Below are 19,536 nucleotides of genomic sequence, written 5' to 3'. Positions count from 1 at the left end.
TCATGTTCACCATAATATATCATTGATATATTAATTTTACATTAAATCGCTATAAGTGATTGCATAAAAGATTTGTTAAAGGATCTTCTAACATTTAAAAATACGTGATTTAAAAATTAAGTGGGTGGAATTGAAGTATTTCTCTGGTTCATCTTGTCATTCTTTTCTCTTAGCATGTCCTCTGCATGTAGTTAATTCAAAAGAACAGCATGGCAGAATGAATTAAGTTTCTTAATGAGACGGCGCAAAGTTGGGAAGCAAACATGCCCTGAAGCTGTACAATAAGTTTCCATAGCCTTCTTCTTGCATTGCTGAGAACACAACATTCAATTTAGTTACATTAGGTTACAAGAAAGCAGCCACTTTCTTTGGAGACTTTAATTCTGATGCCTGTGAGTAATGTATCAATAAAAGGGGAGAGGGGGAAGTATTTCTCTTCTTTCATGAATATTTTATTACTTCTCAGATATTTCCCTGGAGTTTGATATGCTTTTTCTTTGTATTAAATAATATTTATATGTTGGTTATGTAGGTAAGTGGTATAATGTTGCAAGAAAAAACCCACTAAAATAAACCTGAAAATTCACTTAAGTCTTGTGTGCTAGGTATCCTTGAACTATGTAAGAAAACACCTATACCTGTTGGCATTGAACAACCTTTGTAACAAATCAAACTTTCTTATATTTTATATTGGGAAGCATAGCAGTGTGTTGTAATTTGTAGAGTTCTGGAAGACTTGCTAGACGTTATAGAAATTAAAATGCCTTTATTTACATATATAGTAATCACCCCTTATTATTATGCCAGAAAACTTTTTTGTTTCCCTCCCTTATATTTGAAGCAAGTTGAAAATTATCATTAAGTTCTTATAGCAGAAGCTATTTTTATAAACAGAAGGCAACAAATCTTCGGTTTGTTTTTGAAACTGTAGAGCAGAGGTATCAAACTCATTTTCACCGGGGACCACATCAGCCTCATGGTTGTCCTCAAAGGGCCGAATGTAATGTTAGGACTGTGTAAATGTAACTACTCCTTAACGGTTAAGCGAGAGCTCGGTGCTGCCACTGGGTAGAAACAAGGTGCCGGATAAAACCAGGTGGAGGGCCGGATTCAGCCTGCGGGCCTTGTGTTTGCCACCTGTGCAGTAGAGGAAGTTTGGCTTGTCACTGTAAATTGAAAGTTCATTTCAGGCCATTTGCTATTTCCAGGTGTGGTACCTTCATCTACCATTTTTTGCTAGCTTTTAAAATCGAATGCAATTTTTTTTTTCTTTTGGTCACTGCTCTAAAAGACGACATGTAATCTGATGAGAGAAATGTCTCACTACGCTGAGGTGACTTTGGGGAGATCATTTAATTCTGTTAGCAGATCAAATATAGATATTTAGTGATAGAAAATACTCACCGGAGAATAAAGCTGTCAAATAAGGCAATCTAGAGAAGCAAAGTGTGAGAAAAATTGACAAAGATTCCTATGAAAATAAGTAAATAGGATTAAACTAATCTAGCAGAAGTTAAATACATTTACATTTCATTTTTACTTCAAAGTGTTATAAAAGTCAATCCTTACATCTGTGAAGAGGAAGCCTTTTCCTTCTCATCAGCGAACTTTGTGCAGTCTTTGATTGCAGGCTTGGATGATGTTTTCGGTTTGCTGCCCTTGTGTGCTATGAGTGAGAAGACCAAATTATTCACGCTGAGCCACTCTTCTCGGACTAGAGCATTCTGCATCAGTCAGCCAGCCCCTGTGATTTCTCTGGTGATATTTGTTTTATGTTGGCTCTTATCCTACCAGTGAGTCAGTGACTAAATTGAATACCTCTGAAGAGTTACTAAATTGTCTTTTAGGCTTTAAGTGTGTGATTCAGTAAATACATTTGAGTGAATGAAGGGTTGTTTGTGGTTTCTGTCTTCAAATTTGGGCAAATTATATTTAGAATCTTAATCAACTTTGACTGCAATGGCAGTGGTTTTTATCAGTGAGTTATAGCACACTTCTGTAAAACTTCTGTTCCAGGCGAGATGCTAAAAGTTGTCAGGAAATGTCCTTTTCTTGATATCAAGGCACAGGAGCTGAACAGACAGCAATTAAAATGACCTGCATGACTCCTCCAGCCCCTTTCCTCCAGGTGGGATCGTTGAGGCCTCCATTTAAGTGATGTGTTAAGTTACAGTATGTAGTGATAGAAATTTCTTAAATCTCTTGTCAGTGAAAGTTAACAGTCAGTGAAAGTAATAAATATAAGATTAGCTTTCCGTCCTCTGGTAGGAACAAGCCAATGACCATACAGGACGAAGAAGATGCTTAGGAGTTTGCCCTAGTAAACATTTAGTGAGCAGCTACAATGTGCCAGGCTTGGCGGGATTTACAGATAGGGTTTCTTTCCCCAACTCACCTTGCAAGTATGGGCTAGATGCTCTGTTACTGCTTCCTATGTAATAATAGCTGTGCTAGATGATGCCTGAAGCCTGTTCCAGCTCTTAACTTAGGAATCTGATAAAGAAGCTAAATTTGCTAAAGCTGTAGTTCAAGTTGCAGTTAAGTAAGTGATGGTGTGTTCTGCGTTCTTTCTTCTCCATTTTTCACGATGCATTCTCTCTGGGTTTGCTCTCCATTTCCTTATCAGGTCTCCAAGTAGAATACTACAGGAGGAGGACTACCCAGGGTACCTCATAATTTGAAAGCATGCAGATACACTATTTCATTTTTATTGTTTAGAAACACTAGCATTTTTTCACTTTAAATATGTAATTTCAAATTTTCCATTTTTTGTGATTTTAAAGTTATGGTAAATTAGAAACCAAATAAATGATATGTGAGTGGCTTGCTAGACTTAGTGTTTCTTTTGAGAGTAGACAGTTTTCTCCGTTTTTCACTAGAATCAGAAACGTTTTGTTTTACAGTGGTTTACTCTGACTTTCACATGTCCCTGAAGAAGTTGACTGACAGGAGGAAGCAGCCTGCAGTTGAATGCTTGCCATGGATAACTGACAATTGCTCATATTTATTTATTTATGCATTGTCTCCATCTATAATATTGTAGCATTTTCTAGAAAGTATATGACTAGGATTTTAATTCCAGCTTTTCCCCTAGAATTACTTATTCCTAAGTACTTGAAATAACTATTCACTTGATTTCTTGAAGCCTTAATTTCCTTTTATAAAATAAGGATGTCTAAACCTTATTTTACTATTTTATAAATAGTAAAGGGTCTGAGAATCATCATTTTGTCACCGCTGAAGATCTGTAGAAATGTAAGCTATTAGTAATGACATATCACTAAGTATTACTTTATTTTTTATTGTTAATAACAGTATTGTATTTGTACTAAATTCTACACTAAGAATTTATAAATGATGTTCTTTATGTAACAGCTGACCTAATACGTACAGTTAGAATGATGGGGCTCACACAGCCCCTGGTCACAGATGACCCTCAGATCTTGTTTTCTGAGTCTGTTTGGGTAGAGTCTTGCATAGTAGAACATGAAAAAGAGAAACAACAGCTGCTAGCCCACACACCGCCAGCATTCCTGAACAGATAGCTCCCCATTTAACTCTGGTGACTCTGACAGGTTTTTTTTTTTAATATACAGCTGATGTTTCTCTCGATCTGCTGGCTTTACTGAACGTGGTCTGCTTAATTACCTTGTGAAATCACATGCTATCATTTTATTCAATCCTTTTCCTGTGGCTTTGGCATTTTGCTATTTCCTTTTCATTTTCTAACAAACTGGTCAATCAAAATTTAAAAATTTTGCCTGGTGCAGCTAAGTGGATTGAGTGCAGGCCTGTGAACCAAAGGGTCCCTGATAAAATTCCCAGGCAGGGCACATGCCTGGGTTTGAGGCAGGTCCCCAGCAGGGAGCGCTCAAGAGGCAACCACACATTTTTTCTCTTTTTCTCCCTCTCTTTCCTTCTCTCTAAAAATAAATAAAATCTTTTAAAAATTAAAAAATGTTAGCTTCACCCTGCCTCGGGGGAAATTTGAAGGAAAGAATATCTGCTTACTCTAGAACTGAAAACCTTCTCCATGACTACAAGGAAAGGAATTAGGAGGTGAAGATGGAGAACATATGTCCTACTCTTATTGGATGAAACTTTAAGGGAGGAAGATACCCTTTTTTCTCTACTCAAGTTCTTCAGCTGGGGGCCTGTAAATTAGACTGACAAAAGACAGATTTACAAGAGAAAAACAAACAGATGGGCCTCCTTTATCACTTTTCTTGAGTTCCATTAGTAACATAGTGCCCCTGAAAATAACTTACCGTTGACTTCATTGGAAATACAGGTTGTTGTGTTGCCAGGGCCACAGCTGGGATGTCAGGACTAATTTGGGAGGTCACAGACCGCCACTTACCCACCTTTTGACCAATATTGATTTCCTGGCATTTCCTGTCACTGGAAAGAGTGGGACGGAGGAGCCAAGAGCGGGAAGTGCGTTCTTCACTCAAGTCCCCTGTAAATACTTAAGGATATTCCTTTGAGTTGTGGATATGGACACATAGAAAGTGTTTTCTAGAAAGTTTCTTCCAGTAACAACACCTTCTGTACAACATTACAAGAATTTGCCAGTCTGAAAACTAGAGAGGGCTGTTTTTGTGTGATGAATGTGCAGATAGTCCAAAAGCATAGTAAGGTCCAAATTTTAGGCATGTACACACAGGTGGGCAGCGAAAAATACTAATTTAGCTCTCCGTCCTTTTGAGAGAGTAGCCTTCCATTGCTTTAATAGGATAGCTGACCAAAAAGGTCTTTTGGTGTTTGCTGATGAGCAAACAGAAATCTCGTGTGTATTTAAATTCAGTCCATATGTAGAAGTCTACACAAAGTGATTGATTATAGTTAATGTTTATAACTTACAAACAGGAGTTATTTGTAAAAGATGTTTGCTGGAACTTCTAAACGGTCTTGTTTTCACTGCTGAAACTTAATGTTGTTTTGAAAGTCTGTCTTCTCTTTTTGAAAGTTTTCTTTTAGTTGAAATACCTTTTGTTTTCCTGGTTGTAGATTTCTATGGGCAGATAGGTAGTTGTGAAGACGTAGGCTACTGATTATTGAAAATTCCAGCAGGCTCTTTTTTAAAAATAGAAATTGATAGGCTGATTCTGAAATTTCTGTGGAAATGCAAGGGCATAGAATAGCCAAAACTATATTGAAAAAGAACAAATCAGGAGGACTTACATCATCGGAATTTGAGACCTAACTCTGAAGGCTCTGTAATGAAGACAGAGCGGCACTGGCAGAAAGATAGGCAGGCAGATTGGTGGTCTAACACAGTGTCCAGAATAGACCCACACACTTACAGTCGATGTTGACGGGGGAACCAAAGTGAGTTAGTAAGGAAGGGAAAGTGCCTTCAACAGATGGTGTTGGGAAAAGTGTTTATTCACATGAGATGAAGGGTACCAGAATAAGCCATCCCAAAATATGCCACTTTGGCATAGGGACTATTTTGAGCTAAAGGCACAAGTATAAAGTTCCCCTTTAAATAAAGGAAATACACATTTATAAAGATGTGTTTGTATTTATCTGGCTGCCTCTTTGAGTCTTCTTTGTAAGATGTCTGTGTGTGCTTCTACATGTATACATGAATTGTGGGTTTTTTTTCTTGTGAGCCTGTCTTTTAGTAGTTTGATTCATGGGCCCCAGCAAGTGAACCTAGGAAAGTAGAGGGAAAAAGATCTTGCTTCCCCTACAGGAAATAAAAAAGAACCTGAACTCTGACTTCATGCCACACACAAATTAGCTTGGGATGAAACTGGGCCTCGACTTAGAAGCCAAAACAGGAAAGCTTGCAGAGGACAACATGGGAGAGCATCTCTGAAACCCACCTTAGGGAGGACACAAAGAGCGGTACCATAAGAGAGTCGATAAATTGGAAGTAACCAAAAATAAAAACCTCTGCTCATCTTATCAGAAGATAATATCAAGATAAATAGATAGGCCATTAACACAGGCACCGTGGCCAAGTGGTAAGGTGTTGGTCTCATAAATAGCCCACAAACTGTGAAAATATGTAACATCTACGCAGACATACCTAACTATTGCGCCTCAGAGGTGGTGTGCTTATTACAAACTGAAGGCAAGACTCTCTACTAGCAGAAAGATTACCAGTCACTTTTTTGCAGTGCTCTGGAACCTGACCTGCATTATCTGACAGAGGGCTTGTATCCAGAAAATACGAAGAATTCTTACGTGAAATGATTAAAATAAGACAGTTCATTTCTTTAAATGGGCAAAAGACGAAGAGACAGTTTATAAATTAGGCATATCACTAGTCAAGAAAGAAGTATGAGATAGTGCTCAACAGTGCTAGTCACCAGGGAGCACGTGGAACTCTCATGCATTGCTGGTGGGGGTGTACAGCCACTCTGCAAAAACAGTCGGCAGCAATCCCACCCATAGGTATTTATTTAAGGGAAATAGAAATACATGTTCACAAAAGTCATCTATACATGTTTATGGCAAAAAAAGAAAAAAGAAAGCTCATAGATAACAGTGTGGTGATTACCAGAGGGAAAGGGGGTGGGGAGAAGGAGGAGAGGGTGAAGGGGGGTAAATGGTGATGGAAGGAAACTGGACTTGGGGGCAGTGAACCCATAATACAGTTATAGATGATGTGTTATCAAATTGTTCCCCCTGAAGCCTATGTAATTTCATTAACCATTGTCACCCCAATGAATTTAATATTTAAATTAAAAAATGTGCATGGCAGCTTTATTGATAATAGTCCCAAATTGGAAAAGCCCATCAGTAGGAGACCAGGGAAACTGTCGGATGTATTCATACACTGGAATACTACTCAGCAATGAGCGAACAAACAAATACGTATAATAAATCTCAAAAACATAAAAATACATGAGAGAACTCAGACACAAAACACTTTATGCTATGTGATTCTATTTATATAAAGTTGTAGAATAACAAACTACAGTGACAAAAAATGAGCCCTGGAGTAGCTCTGGGAATGGAGAGAGGGGAAGAACGCTGACTGAGAAGCAGAACCAGGGAACTCTGCGATGATGGAAATGCCCTCGCGCTCGCTCGCTCGCTCTCTCTCTCTCTCTCTCTCTCTCTCTCTCGGTAGGCGTATGGGTGACAGGTTACATAGGTACAGTGATTTCTCCAAACTTATCATATAATAGACTTGCGATCTATGCCTTTCACTATATATAAATTATAATATTAAAAAATTTCACCCCCAAAATGACAGAGTATTTTTCCATCTCTCTTACTATGATTATCTTTCCTACTTTAGGTGTTAGACAGCTTAGTCCCACTATACTGAGCCTTTCAATAAATGTTAGTTCCTTTTTTTCTTCCTATCCCACCCATCTCAAAGTCTTTCTATCCCATTAGCTTGATATAAATGTGGAGGCAGGCATTCCAGGTAGTAGGTAGTAGCAATAGTTCATTCATTCATCATGCATTTGCTGACTACTTGCTTTGTATAGTGAAAACACAGAGGAAGGGGTTAATTATGTTAACAGGCATTTCAGAACTAGAATGTGTGGAATGTGGGAATTCCAGGAGAACTCAGATAAGGTTGGTGAAGAGGCTCAACTGATTTACTTCTAGTATAATTGGAATTGAACCAAGAAATGGGCACACTGATTATTTTTCTTAGGAAGGGATTAGCCTCATCTTTACAAACATAAACTAGCTGTTTCTACCTAAGAAATTTCTTTCTTATAAGTTTTGTACCTTAAAAAACTATTTGTATCATAAAAGACCCAAATGATACCTGTGATCTGAATGTACAATACGTGTACCCATGAATGCTGAATTTTTTTTTTAGAAAGTAGCACTTTGTGCTCTTTGATCCTAGCTGGCATGGCTGGCACCACTGGTACGGTGTTGACTTACTTCTTCTCTTCTTTTTCTTCCAATCAGTTTGACAAAGGCTACTCTTACAATATCCGTCACAGCTTTGGAAAAGAAGGCAAGAGGACAGACTATACACCTTTCAGCTGCATGAAGATTATTCTAAACAATCCTCCAGGCCAAGGGGATTATCATGGTAAGTGCTTCCACTTGATATGTTTGTGAAGTACAGAAGCCCATGAGCTCTGCAGGAAACACGGAAACAGGGTAACAGCGTTTTGCATTACTGACAGGAACTAGTTTCCAGATTAGGTCAGTTATCAGTGTCAAGCCAGAGCCCCGTTACTCCTCTGCCCATTTGTCTTACTGCTGAACTAGGTCAGGTGAGAGAAAGGCACCCAGCCTGCGGCAGTCTGGGAGGGGCCAGGTGCTCCAGTGCCCAGTGCCCACCGCCCCTCGCTGGCTGTTCTCTGTCTTTCTTGTGGTTTGCGAGTGTCTTAGGAGACAAACACAAGTTCTTCAAAGCTTTTTGAAGCTGAATACCTCAAATGTTATAATAACAGTAGATCAATCAATTTTCAGAAGACTGCGAGGAAGTGTCTTTTATTCTCATTAATGTCATCTTATTAACAAACACAGATTAAGTCAGGAATTTCACTAGTCCTGATGGTATCAAACATCTGTCAATTTGCCTGAGTTGTAGGTTAATACACACACACACGTATATGTGTGTGTGTATGTGTGTGTGTATCTATCTATCTATCTATCTATCTATCTATCTATCTATCCATGTTAAACTATTCTCTATAGATTTCTGAGTTCAACTCTTTCTCTAAAATAGTTCCCTTGGCATACCTTGAAAATTTCTTCATTTGGTCCGTCAGCAAATGGTTTAATAATCCACATTAATATATTTTCTGGACTGCTAAAGTTCACTTCACTGTATGTCAAAGTTTTCTTGTTTTAGCATCTTACATGAAACTTTTAAAAAAGATTTAGACACGCTTAGATTATTAAAGATCATATAATCACAAACAGAATTTTAAGAAAGATGCTACATTTGTATAGAGCACGTAAAAATGCTTCTACATTCATATGAATAGATGAAAAGGCAGCTCATGGTGGTGGTATAAACAGTGAGTGATTCTTACCACTTGTCAGTCACTTAATGTACCTTTTAGAAATGCATATTTTCAGGCCCGCCCTCACACATACAAAGTCAGATGTATTTACGAGTTCCCTGGACAATCTTTATGTTTTCTGAACTTGGAAAACTACTGGCCAGACACTTCTGGTTGAGAAAGCCTCTAGTGTTTCGTAGCAGCCCCAACAGGCAAGTAACTTAGATTCAGTTTGGCCAAGTGAAACTCCTCCCAGAGATTCTCCTGTCAATTTCCAGGTCCTAGCGTTTGTCACTTACTTTGTTGACTTTTATTACTTTAAATTCAGGATTTTATAATTATTATTTCTGAAAAGTGATATCCTATTTATTCCAGTCTATGCTGTTTGCTTTACTTTGTTTTTAATTTGAACCATCAGTTAAAAAATGTTAAACTTAGCAAACACTCAGTGATTTCATATTATTTATAGATACATTTATCTATCTTTTTATTAAAATTAGAACTTAATTTTGTAGAGCAGTTTTAGGTTCACAGCAAAACCGAGCAGAATGTACCGTTCCCAGATGTCTCCTACCACAGACCTGAGCAGCCGTCCCGCTCTCGAGTGCTTATGCCACGTGAGCAGAGAGGGACGTGGAATCGGCTGTTAGGTGTGGCTGTTTTATAGAAGTCGGTTATGTCCAGTTCATTGTAGCCCACTGACGTTTAGGGTAATTATCGATATAACTGGATTAACATCTCTAGTATTTGTTACTGTTTTCTATTTGTTGCCCTTACTCTTTGTTTCTATCCTCCGTACTTTTCTGCCCTTTGTGGGTTTTATTGAGCATTTTATATTATTACCTCTTTTCTCCTTTCTTAGCATATCTATTACAACTTATGTTACATTTTTTCAGTGGCTTTACTTTTCTATGAGTTTTCACTATACATTTCTATTAATCCAAGTCTCCTTTCAAATCACACTATACTACATCACAGGTAGCACAAGTACGTTTAAATACTGAAACATTTCTAATTCCCTTATAGCATTCTGTCATTCATTTCATTTACACATAAATGTACGCACGTAGGTACGTAAGTAATGTAATCAAATACATTGTTCCTATTATTTCAAACAAACTTATTTGTTAGATGAATTAAGAATAAGAGCCCTGGCTGGTGTAGCTCAGTGGATTGAGTACGGGCCTGAGAAGCAAAGGGTCAAAGGTTCGATTCCCAGTGAGGGCACATGCCTGGGTTGCAGGTGAGGTCCCCAGTAGTGGGCATGTGAGAGGCAACCACACACTGATGTTTCCCTCTCTCTCTTTCTGCTTCCCTTCCCCTCTCTAAAAATAAATAAAATAAAATCTTAAAGGAATGAGTAACAAAAATAAAAATGTTTAGTTTTCCTATCATTCTTTGATGTTCTTCTTTATATAGTTTTTTTCTTTACATAGTTGTGGGCCTATTTCATTTTTTTTCTTTTTGAAGAACTGCCTTTAACATTCCTTGCAGGGCAGGTCCACTGGCAACAGGTTGCCTCAATTTTTGTTTCTCCAAGAAAGTCCATTTTTCCTCTTTTGACTGGTAAGTTAGCAGGGTACAGCAATCTAGGTTTGTGGGTACAGGGTAGAGAAATCTAGGTTTTCCTCTCAACGCTTTAAATATTTCACTCCACTTTCTTCTTGTTTGCATGCCTTCTGATAATGTTAGATGTTCTCTCTGCACCTCTATGGCTAAGCTGTTTATTTTCCCTGGCTTCTTTCAGCACTTTTTTCTTCATTTTTGATTTTCTAAAGAATGAATATCATTACACCAAGATGTGTTTTTTGGCATTTATTGTTCTTGGTGTTTTTTGAGAGTCCTCTATCCTTGGTTTGCCATATGACATTAATTCGAAGGGAATTCTCTGTTGTTATTGCTGCTCTTCCTCTCTCTTTCTGGTTTTACCTGTTGCATGTTACACCTTTAATAGTTATCCCACAGCTGTTGGATGTCCGGTTCTTGTTTGCTTGTTTGTTTAGTCTTTTTTCTCTTCTTCTTTTGGGAGTTTCCACTGACATATCCTCAAATTCGGAGAGTCTTTACTTGGGTGTGTCTGCTAATAAGCATATCAAAAGCATTCTTCATTTCCTTGAGTGGTTTTGATCTCTTTTTTATTCTTCTTAGAATATCCCCTCTATGCTTATATTATACATCTGTTCTCCCAGGTTATCTACATTTTCCATTAGAGCTCTTCACGTGTGACTCTAGTTCTGACGCTTGGTCAGTCTCTTTAAACTCTATCTTTTGCCTTTTTATACGACTGTAGTTTTTTTTGAAAGGTAGACGTGACATACTGGGTGACAAGAACTCCAGTACACAGGCCTTTAGTGGAATGGCGGAAGTGTTCTATAGCCCTGTGATTCGATCTCAGTCTTGTAGTGAGCCTGTGGCCTGGAGTTATGAATTTCACTAGTGACTCTTAGTCATCTTTTACCCCATTAGGTGGGACAGGATGGCTAGAGGTGGGTATTTCCCTTCCCACAAGTAAGTTAGGATTTATTGAAACCCCAGCATTTTATATCCTGGCAAAACTGTGTCTCCTGAAGGCAGGCCTTGTTAAGAGGAAGATCGGGTGTCCAACCCACAGCCTGTGGGCTGCATGCGGCCCAAGATGGCTATGAATGTGGCTTAATCACAAATTTACTTAAAATCTTTTTTTGTTCATCAGTTTTCTTTTTTTTAATTTTATTTAATTATTTTTCAAATACAGTATTCTGTCTATTTCTCCCATTCCAGCCCCCCCCCCGCCCCGTGCTCCCCACCTCCCTCCCATTTCCACCCCCCTTAGTTCTTGTCCCTGTGTCCTTTATGCTCCTCTAAATCCCTCCCTTTTCCCCTGAAATTCCCTTCCCTCTGGTCGCTGTCCCCCTGTTTTCTATTTCAGTGTCTTTGTTTTTATTTTGCTTGCTTGCTTGTTTTGTTGTTTAGCTTCCTGTTAAAGGTGAGATCATATGGTATTTGTCTTTTTTCATTAGTGTTTGTGTATTTAATATATGGCCCAAGACAACTCATCTTTCACTGTGGCCCAGAGACACCAAAAGGCTGGACACTCTATTTTAAAATGTTTATTTTTTTCCCTTCTCCTTCTAAAAGAATGTGGGGATTTCTCTCTTACTATGAGGATCTGGAGGAGCTTCTGGAGCTTAAACTTAGAAAACTGGGCTGGTGGGGGAGGGCATGAGTGGTTCTCCTTGGAGTTTTTAACTCTTAGTATTGCCTAGAGATTTGTCCAGGTTAGGTTTTCCTACACCAGTACTAATTTCTGCAGAGATTTCTGCTCTGGTAAGTTGTGATTCTCTGTATGGCCCCTCTCTTCAGTTTGGGGGAGAGCAGTTTGCCTTGTGACCTCACTTCTCAGGTGAGTTGCGGATTTTTCAGTTAAGCTCTTTACTTACTTGGATTAAGTGGCAACTTCTAAACTCCTTACATGCTGGACTGGAAACCAGAAGTCTCCATCCTTTTATTTTTGTGTTACTTGTAAAACTAACTAGTCCCCTAGGTTGACATTATTTCATTAAGCAGCACTGCCTAGCAAGGTCGTACCACCAGTTATGAATCTGTGTGGGTATAACTCTATTCCGGGTGGCATTTATCCATCTTTTCCACAAAGCTCTGTCAAACACTTAGCTGTGGTCAGTGCTGTTTATGAATTCACTGTTCCACTTATGTTGTTAGTTCAACCCTTTCCTATTCTCTTTGATGTGGAAGATAGAAATAAAGTTCTGGGTTCTATTTTCTTTCTTTTGTCTGTTAAAATAACCCTAACTTCTCTAAGTAGTAATTGGTCCCCCTGCTTTCTCCTTATAGTGAACGTAGCTTTAAAAGACTTTTGTGTGATCGTTAGTACTTTGGCCATCTTTAGTTTGTACTTGGTTTTGCCCTTTCCAAACTTTCATACATGTATAGCCATTATTTCAAATATAATTTGGGTAATTCAATTAATCTTTTTGTGTCCTTAATAATTCTGGGCTGAACCAATAATTCCACACACAGCCTCATCTTTCTCATTGTGATTCTTTACAATTTCATTCTCAGTTTTGAGCATAATAATGATAATAACACATGCTGCGTGCTTACTACGTGCCAGGTGCTTGTAAGAGCTTTATATTCCTTCTCACAAGAGCTCAGTGTTTCCCTCACTTGACAGAAAGTGAAGCTGAGTCAACATGGAATTACAAAATTTGGCTAAGTCTTGTAGCTTGTAACTGTTAAACTAGAATCAAATGCAGGCAGTATAGCTCCAAACTATCTGTCTGTCTGTCTATCTATCTATCTATCATCATCTGCCTATTTTGATTTAATCTTTATTGTATTTTTTCCATTATCATTCAGTCCCCACATGCCCTCCACTCTCCAGCAGTCACCACACTGTCATCCATGCCCATAAGTCCTTTTTCCTTTTTGCTCAACCCCTCCACCCTCTCCCCTACCCAACCTCCCCTCTCCCCTACCCAGAAGTCATCCTGTTCTCTATGAGTCTGTCCCATTTTCCTTGTTAGTTCAGTTTGCTCATTAGATTCCACATGGTTTTCATTTTCATTTCTTTGATGACTAGTGACATTGAGCATCTTTTCATATGACTATTGGCCTTCTGCATGTTCTTTTTGGATAAGTGTCTATTCAGGTCCTTTGCCCAGTTTTAATTGGGTTGTTTGTTTGTTTGTTTGGTGATGAGTTTTGTAAGTTCTTTATACATTTTGGACATTAACCCTTTATCAGATGTATCAGTTAATATGATCTCCCATTCCGTCTATTTTTTATTTTGTTGATGATTTCCTTTGCTGTGCAAAAACATTTTAGTTTGATATAGTCCTATTTGTTTATTTTTTCTTTTGTTTCCCTTATCTGAGAAGATATATCCAAAAAATATTGCTACAAGCAGTGTCCAAGATTTTGCAGTCTGTATTTTCTTCTAGGATTTTTATGGTTTCGAGTCTAACATTTAAGTCCTTGAATTTATTTTTGTGTGTGGTTTAAACATGTGCTACATAGCTTCTCAAAATATTTCCTTGTACTATAATTACTATGATTTTAATCTGAATAAAGTACATAATATGAATTTTGTGGATTTCATAATTTGTAGGAATCCAGTGTATTATCATTAATGTTTTTATTTGTAGTTAAGATTTTTGGTAAACACATTTGTTTCAACTGTAGGCTCTTTTCCATTATTTTGCCCCAACCAATTTCCTGTTGATTTCATTTAAAATGCACAATTGTTTCTAATTAACTTATAGAGCTGTATGACAGAAAAAAATAATCTGGCATTCTACATTAAATTTTAAGTTAAGTATTTTGACTTGTCACTGCAGTTACTTAGTAAAATATTAAAATTTCTAGATTTTGGCCCTCTACAGCTTTTACATTTTAATTCTTCTGTGTTCTTATTTATGCAAATATTTTTAGTAGTCCATCTTTATTTATATTTTTCTCATGAAATAGTACAGAGATGACATGTATCTACTATAAGTTGTTTTTCTATGAAAGATTTTCTTAGTAGTTTGTCTCATTACCATCCATGATTCACTGAAATTTTATATCATTTCTACTCAATGGGAAATGGGTATAGAATTTATATCCGAAAATGATGTGAGCCTTTTATATTTTTTAGAGTTTGCATCTATTTTTTTCTTTATACTATCTTCCTTCTCTAGTATGCCTTTTATGTAATTTTTTTAGTAGAAAAATGTGCAATTATATCAAGTTTTTATATAAACTATTTTACAGTTACTTTGTGATTATCCCTGCTTCTTAGCAAGTAGCACAGTTAAAACTGTTTTCTCTTCCTAGTGAATGAGCAGCTTAGCTTGACGATGCTGTAATGCTCTATGTAACTCTTGAGCCTGTGGTACCCTGATAACCGTGCAGCAAAGTCGTCACTTAGATAAAGAGAGGAAAGCAGTTGCACTCATGGGCAATTAACTTTTTTATTAATAAGCTGTTAGACAATTAAGGGGAGCTTAGATAGTCTCTCGAGTGTGGCACTGTACTAAGTCCTGAGTAAATAACCTTGTTGGTGCTCTGGCCTGCTTTTGTTGTCAGGGTGCCCATTCCGTCACAGTGATCCGGAGCTGCTGAAGCAGAAGCTGCAGACCTACAAGATCTCTCCCACAGCGATAAACCAGGTAGGTCAGACTCTGCTCTGCATCCTCAGCAATGAGGCATCAGACAGTTCCTCTCATTTTCATTTCATGTTCTTGCAGTGATTCTATGTATTCCTTGTCAGGCCTCCCAGCAGACAGCCTATCTGCTAGGTGAGTTAAGCTGAAACCTTGACTTCTCTAGACTGCTTCGAAATTCTTTCTAAGTTCTTTATAGTTCTTTGGTCTGCTAGGTTGCATTTTTATTTTCCTTGGTAATAAGGGAGCTGGAAACCTTTTTTCTCTCATTTTGTTTTACTGTCTCAATTGAGGACATTAAAAACATTTATAGAGGAATGCATTGAAGCTTATTAATGAAGCTGAAAATTAATGACACCTTACTTCATTTTGGAAATTGTTTTCTATGCTGCAGAAGATGATGTAGTGTATAGTGGCTAAATGTTCTGGTCAGCGTCAGTTGTTGCTATGTTAAATCTCCAGTTCTAATGATAGTTCATTTGGTCTAATAGTTTGTCAAAATTCATTGTCTCATAAACAGTTAAGATTTTTAAAAACGCTCAAATGTAAATCAAATATTTAAGAGTATATCTTCTAGTAAATATACTTTTAAAAATATTGTGGCATCTCAAGGATTACTGTCTATAGTGTGCTTTTGAGTTGACTTGGATTTTGAAGGAGTTCAAGAGGAGTTTTTTTCAGAGTTTAAGAGCAATATATACACTTTATAGCTGGAACATCTAAATCATGTATCTGTAAACAATTATTTCTACTTGGGGAAAATAATTACTTTAGAATTCTAGTACTCTTACACTGTCCAAAATTGAGGTTGAATTTAGTTTGATTCAATTCAAATATTTGGGTTTTTCAGTGTTCTGGGCAAGACATTGCCCAAGGTGCTGTTGGGGGATGCAAAGCAGAACCGTATGTAATTCCTGCTGCTTCCACAGAACCGAGAGTCTGGGGGCAAGTATGCCAGGTGTCATGAGAGAGGTACAGTAGTTCCCCCTTATCCATAGGGGATATGTTCCAAGACCCCCCAGTGGATGCCTGATATTACAGTAAATACTGTGTTTTTCCTATATATACATTCCTATGGCAAAGTGTAATTTATAAATTAGGCACAGTAGGAAATTAACAATCATACCTAATAATAAACTAGAACAATTATAACAATAAACTGTAATAAAATGGTGTGAACGTAGTTTCTTTTTGAAAATATGTTATGGACTATACTCCCCCTTCTTCTGGTGATTATGTGAGATGATAAAATTGTCTGCATAATGAGATGAAGTGAGATGCATGATGTGAGCATCACTTAAGGCTACTGTTAACCCTCTGATGTAGAAGATCATCTGCTTCGGGTGACCCTGGATCAGTAAGTCATGACAGTGTCAATGGTTGGATGTTAGGAACAAGGCTGTGGTGATGGTTGGGGGAATTTAATATTTTGGACTACCACTGACTGTAACTGAAACCATGGATAATGGAGGAGACTACTGTACACAGAGAATATCTTGGATTTCCTGAAGAGGGCAGGTACTGTAACCAGCAGGAGAGGCCAGGAACACTTTTCAGAAGAGCATCTGTTCTTCAGTTCTAGATGATCTTTGCTGGATAGAGTAATCTTGGATGTAGGTCCTTGCCTTTCATTACTTTGAATACTTCTTTCTAGCCCCTTCTGGCCTACAAGGTTTCTTCTGTGAAATCTGCTCATAGTTTTACGGGAACTCCTTTATAGGTAACTCTCTTTTTCTCTTGCTGCTTTTAAGATTCTCTCCTTATCTTTAATCTTGGATAATATAATTATGATGTGCTTGGTATGTGCTTCCTTGGGTCCAACTTCCTTGGAACTCTCTGAGCTTCCTGGACTTCCTGGAAGTCTGTTTCCTTTGCCAGATTGGGGATGTTCTTCATTATGTTTTCAACTAAGTTTTTAATTTCCTGCTCTTCCTCTTCTTGTTGTACCCCTATGATTCAGATGTTGTAATGTTTAAAGTTGTCCTGGAAGTTCCTAAGCCTCTTCTCATTTTTCTGAATTTTTGTTTCTTCATTATGTTCTGGCTGAATGTTTATTTCTTCCTTCTATTCTAAATGTTTCATTTGAGTCCTCATTTTCTTCCCTTCACTGTTGGTTCCCTGTATATTTTCCTTTATTTCACTTTGCATAGCCTTCATTTCTTCCTTCATTTTGTAACTGAACTCAATCACTTCTGTGAGCATCCTGGTTACCAGTGTTTTGAACTCTGCATCCTGATAGGTTTTCTATCTCCTCATCGCTTAGTTGTTTTTCTGGAATTTTGATCTGTTCTTTCATTTGGGCCATGTTTCTTTGTGTCAGCACACCTGTTATGTTATAAAGGGCGGAGCCTTAGGTATTTGCCAGGTTGGGGCAACCCACATCACTCTGTTGTGGTGCTGTATGTGGGGAGGGGTCAGAGAGGGGACAGTGCCACTTGATTGGCCTTCACCCTGCTTTGAGTCACTTCCCTTGCTTCCCACAAGCAGACTGTGCCCTTTCAGTTGCTGATTCCTAGGTGGGTGGGCTTGGGTACATTCTAGGACCTTGTGGGCCCCTCCAGTGGACTCTCCTGTGAGGCTGGAAGTTTTTTCCTGCTGCCACAACTCCCATAGGTTTTTACAGCCAGAGGTTTTGAAGCTTTACTCTTCCATGCTGGAACCCTGGGTTGTGCAGTATCTCTCTCTCCCCATTTGTTCCTCCCAGCTTTATTTGCAGGTGAACGTGGGACTGCTTGGTTTCCGGCCACTGGACTGCCACCTTGCTGCAGGTCCTCTCTGCCCTGGCTGCCTGTCTCCACCCCTCCTACCAGTCTGGATAAATGTTTCTTCTTTAACTTCTTGGCTGTTGGACTTGCATACAGTTAGAGTTTCTGGCACTTCTGGCAGTCTTTGTTTTTAAATTTGTTGTTGTCCTTCTTTTGGTTGTGCAAGAAAGCAAAGTGTATCTACCTATACCTCCATCTTGGCTGGAAGTCTCCTATTTATTACCATGTCTACTGAGAAATTTTTTTATTTAATAATAATAATTATGTTTGTTTATGCTTTCTTTTAACTCAATTGCATTCCTACAATGCAAGTTATGGATCCTCTTTTTTTTCTTAATATGACCTTTTTCAGTTGGTTTCAGTTTTTTTTAAGTATTTTATTTATTTATCTTTAGAGGGGAAGGGAAGGAGAGCGGGAGAGAAATATCAATGTATGGTTGCCTCTTGTGCATCCCCTGCCGGGAACTGGCCTGCAACCCAGGCAAGTGCCCTGACTGGGAATTGAACCACGATTGTTTGGTTCACTGACCCACACTCAATCCACTGAGCTACACCAGCCAGGGCTGAATCCTCTTGATTAATAGGTAGATTCCTTACTTAGTTGAAGCTGGTTAGTAATTTCCACATTATCCTTTGGACCTGCATTGTAACTTTTTATCTAAGATGAACACAAATGTATAGTGCACAAGGGCAGGCTGTGAATAATATTTGGCTTTCATCTGATGGCTTTATTGAATGGATCTCAGTAGAATGAAACACTGGGGGGACTGTTAAAATTCACCTGGATTGATATTGAATGAAATGAAGAAAAACATCATTAAATGCACTTAAGGTAAAATTCAGTGGAGCTACTTTTCAGAAAAAAATTACTTAAAAATTTTTCAACTTTTAGAAATACTTCAGTATTAAATATTAGAATGTTGATGACCAGAAGAGAGGACATTGTGCCTGTTCTGACATAACATACTTTTTTTAAAAGGCATATTTATAGGATCACATTTCATTTTCATTCTTGGATGAGCTTGGTATCCAGCTTAAAAGAAGGCGATTGAACAGCAAAATAAAGCCAAAGAAAATGCGCAGGCCTGCAGTTATTTCTCAGCCCTCCCCACAAAGGGAAAAACATGGAGGTCAGTTTACCATCAAGATATCAAAATTCTAAATGTCTATACCCCAACAAAGCTTAAAAATACATGAAGCAAAAACAACTGAAATAAGAATTAGAAAAATCCACAATGATATTTGGAGACTTCAGCATTTCTCTTTCAGCAATTAATGGAACAAGCAGACAGAAAATCAGTAAGTGTATAGAAGGCTTGAATAACACTGTCAAACATCCTGACTGCCCTAATTGACATTTATAGAATACAACACCAAACAACAGGTGAGCACAATTTTTTTCATGTGCTCATAGAACATTAATTTAGACAGACCGTATTTGGGGTCTTCAAAATGCCACTAAAAATTTAAACAAACTGAAACTATAGAAAATATGCTCTCCAACTATAATCAGTACAATAAGGCAAGAAAAGTAAAAATAAAAGACAGGTTAGAAAGGAAGAAAGAAAAAAACCTTTTTCTGTTCTCAATGTGACTTAGGAAAAACATCTCAATGAATCTACCAAAATGCTATTGTAACCAATAGGTGGTAGGATTCTAAGTCAGCATCCATAAATCAAT

The 19,536-nt window shown here is 37.9% G+C and overlaps 1 protein-coding gene and 1 long non-coding RNA gene across 2 annotated transcripts in view; one reads left to right on the top strand and one right to left on the bottom strand.

Annotated features, from left to right (window-relative positions):
* The window catches only part of PRIM2 (DNA primase subunit 2), a 283,700-nt gene that overhangs the window by 231,513 nt on the left and 32,651 nt on the right, over positions 1 to 19,536 (top strand). Inside the window, exons 11-12 of the mRNA XM_053665011.1 lie at positions 7,897 to 8,023; positions 15,015 to 15,097. Of these exons, the coding sequence (XP_053520986.1) occupies positions 7,897 to 8,023; positions 15,015 to 15,097 (210 nt within the window). The remainder of the gene's footprint in view (positions 1 to 7,896; positions 8,024 to 15,014; positions 15,098 to 19,536) is intronic.
* LOC128627383 (uncharacterized) lies at positions 1,051 to 3,557 on the bottom strand. Its single transcript, XR_008391565.1, has 3 exons — positions 3,392 to 3,557; positions 1,570 to 1,666; positions 1,051 to 1,137 (listed from the first exon to the last, which is right to left on the bottom strand). It is a non-coding gene; the product is annotated as an uncharacterized LOC128627383 (long non-coding RNA).

This window comes from Artibeus jamaicensis, unplaced genomic scaffold (genome assembly GCF_021234435.1).
Source record: "Artibeus jamaicensis isolate MK-2021 breed Jamaican fruit bat unplaced genomic scaffold, CSHL_Jam_final contig_388, whole genome shotgun sequence".
Taxonomy (NCBI): domain Eukaryota; kingdom Metazoa; phylum Chordata; class Mammalia; order Chiroptera; family Phyllostomidae; genus Artibeus; species Artibeus jamaicensis.
Note: the sequence above shows the minus strand (reverse complement) of the source record. Positions and strands in the feature narration are given on the sequence as shown.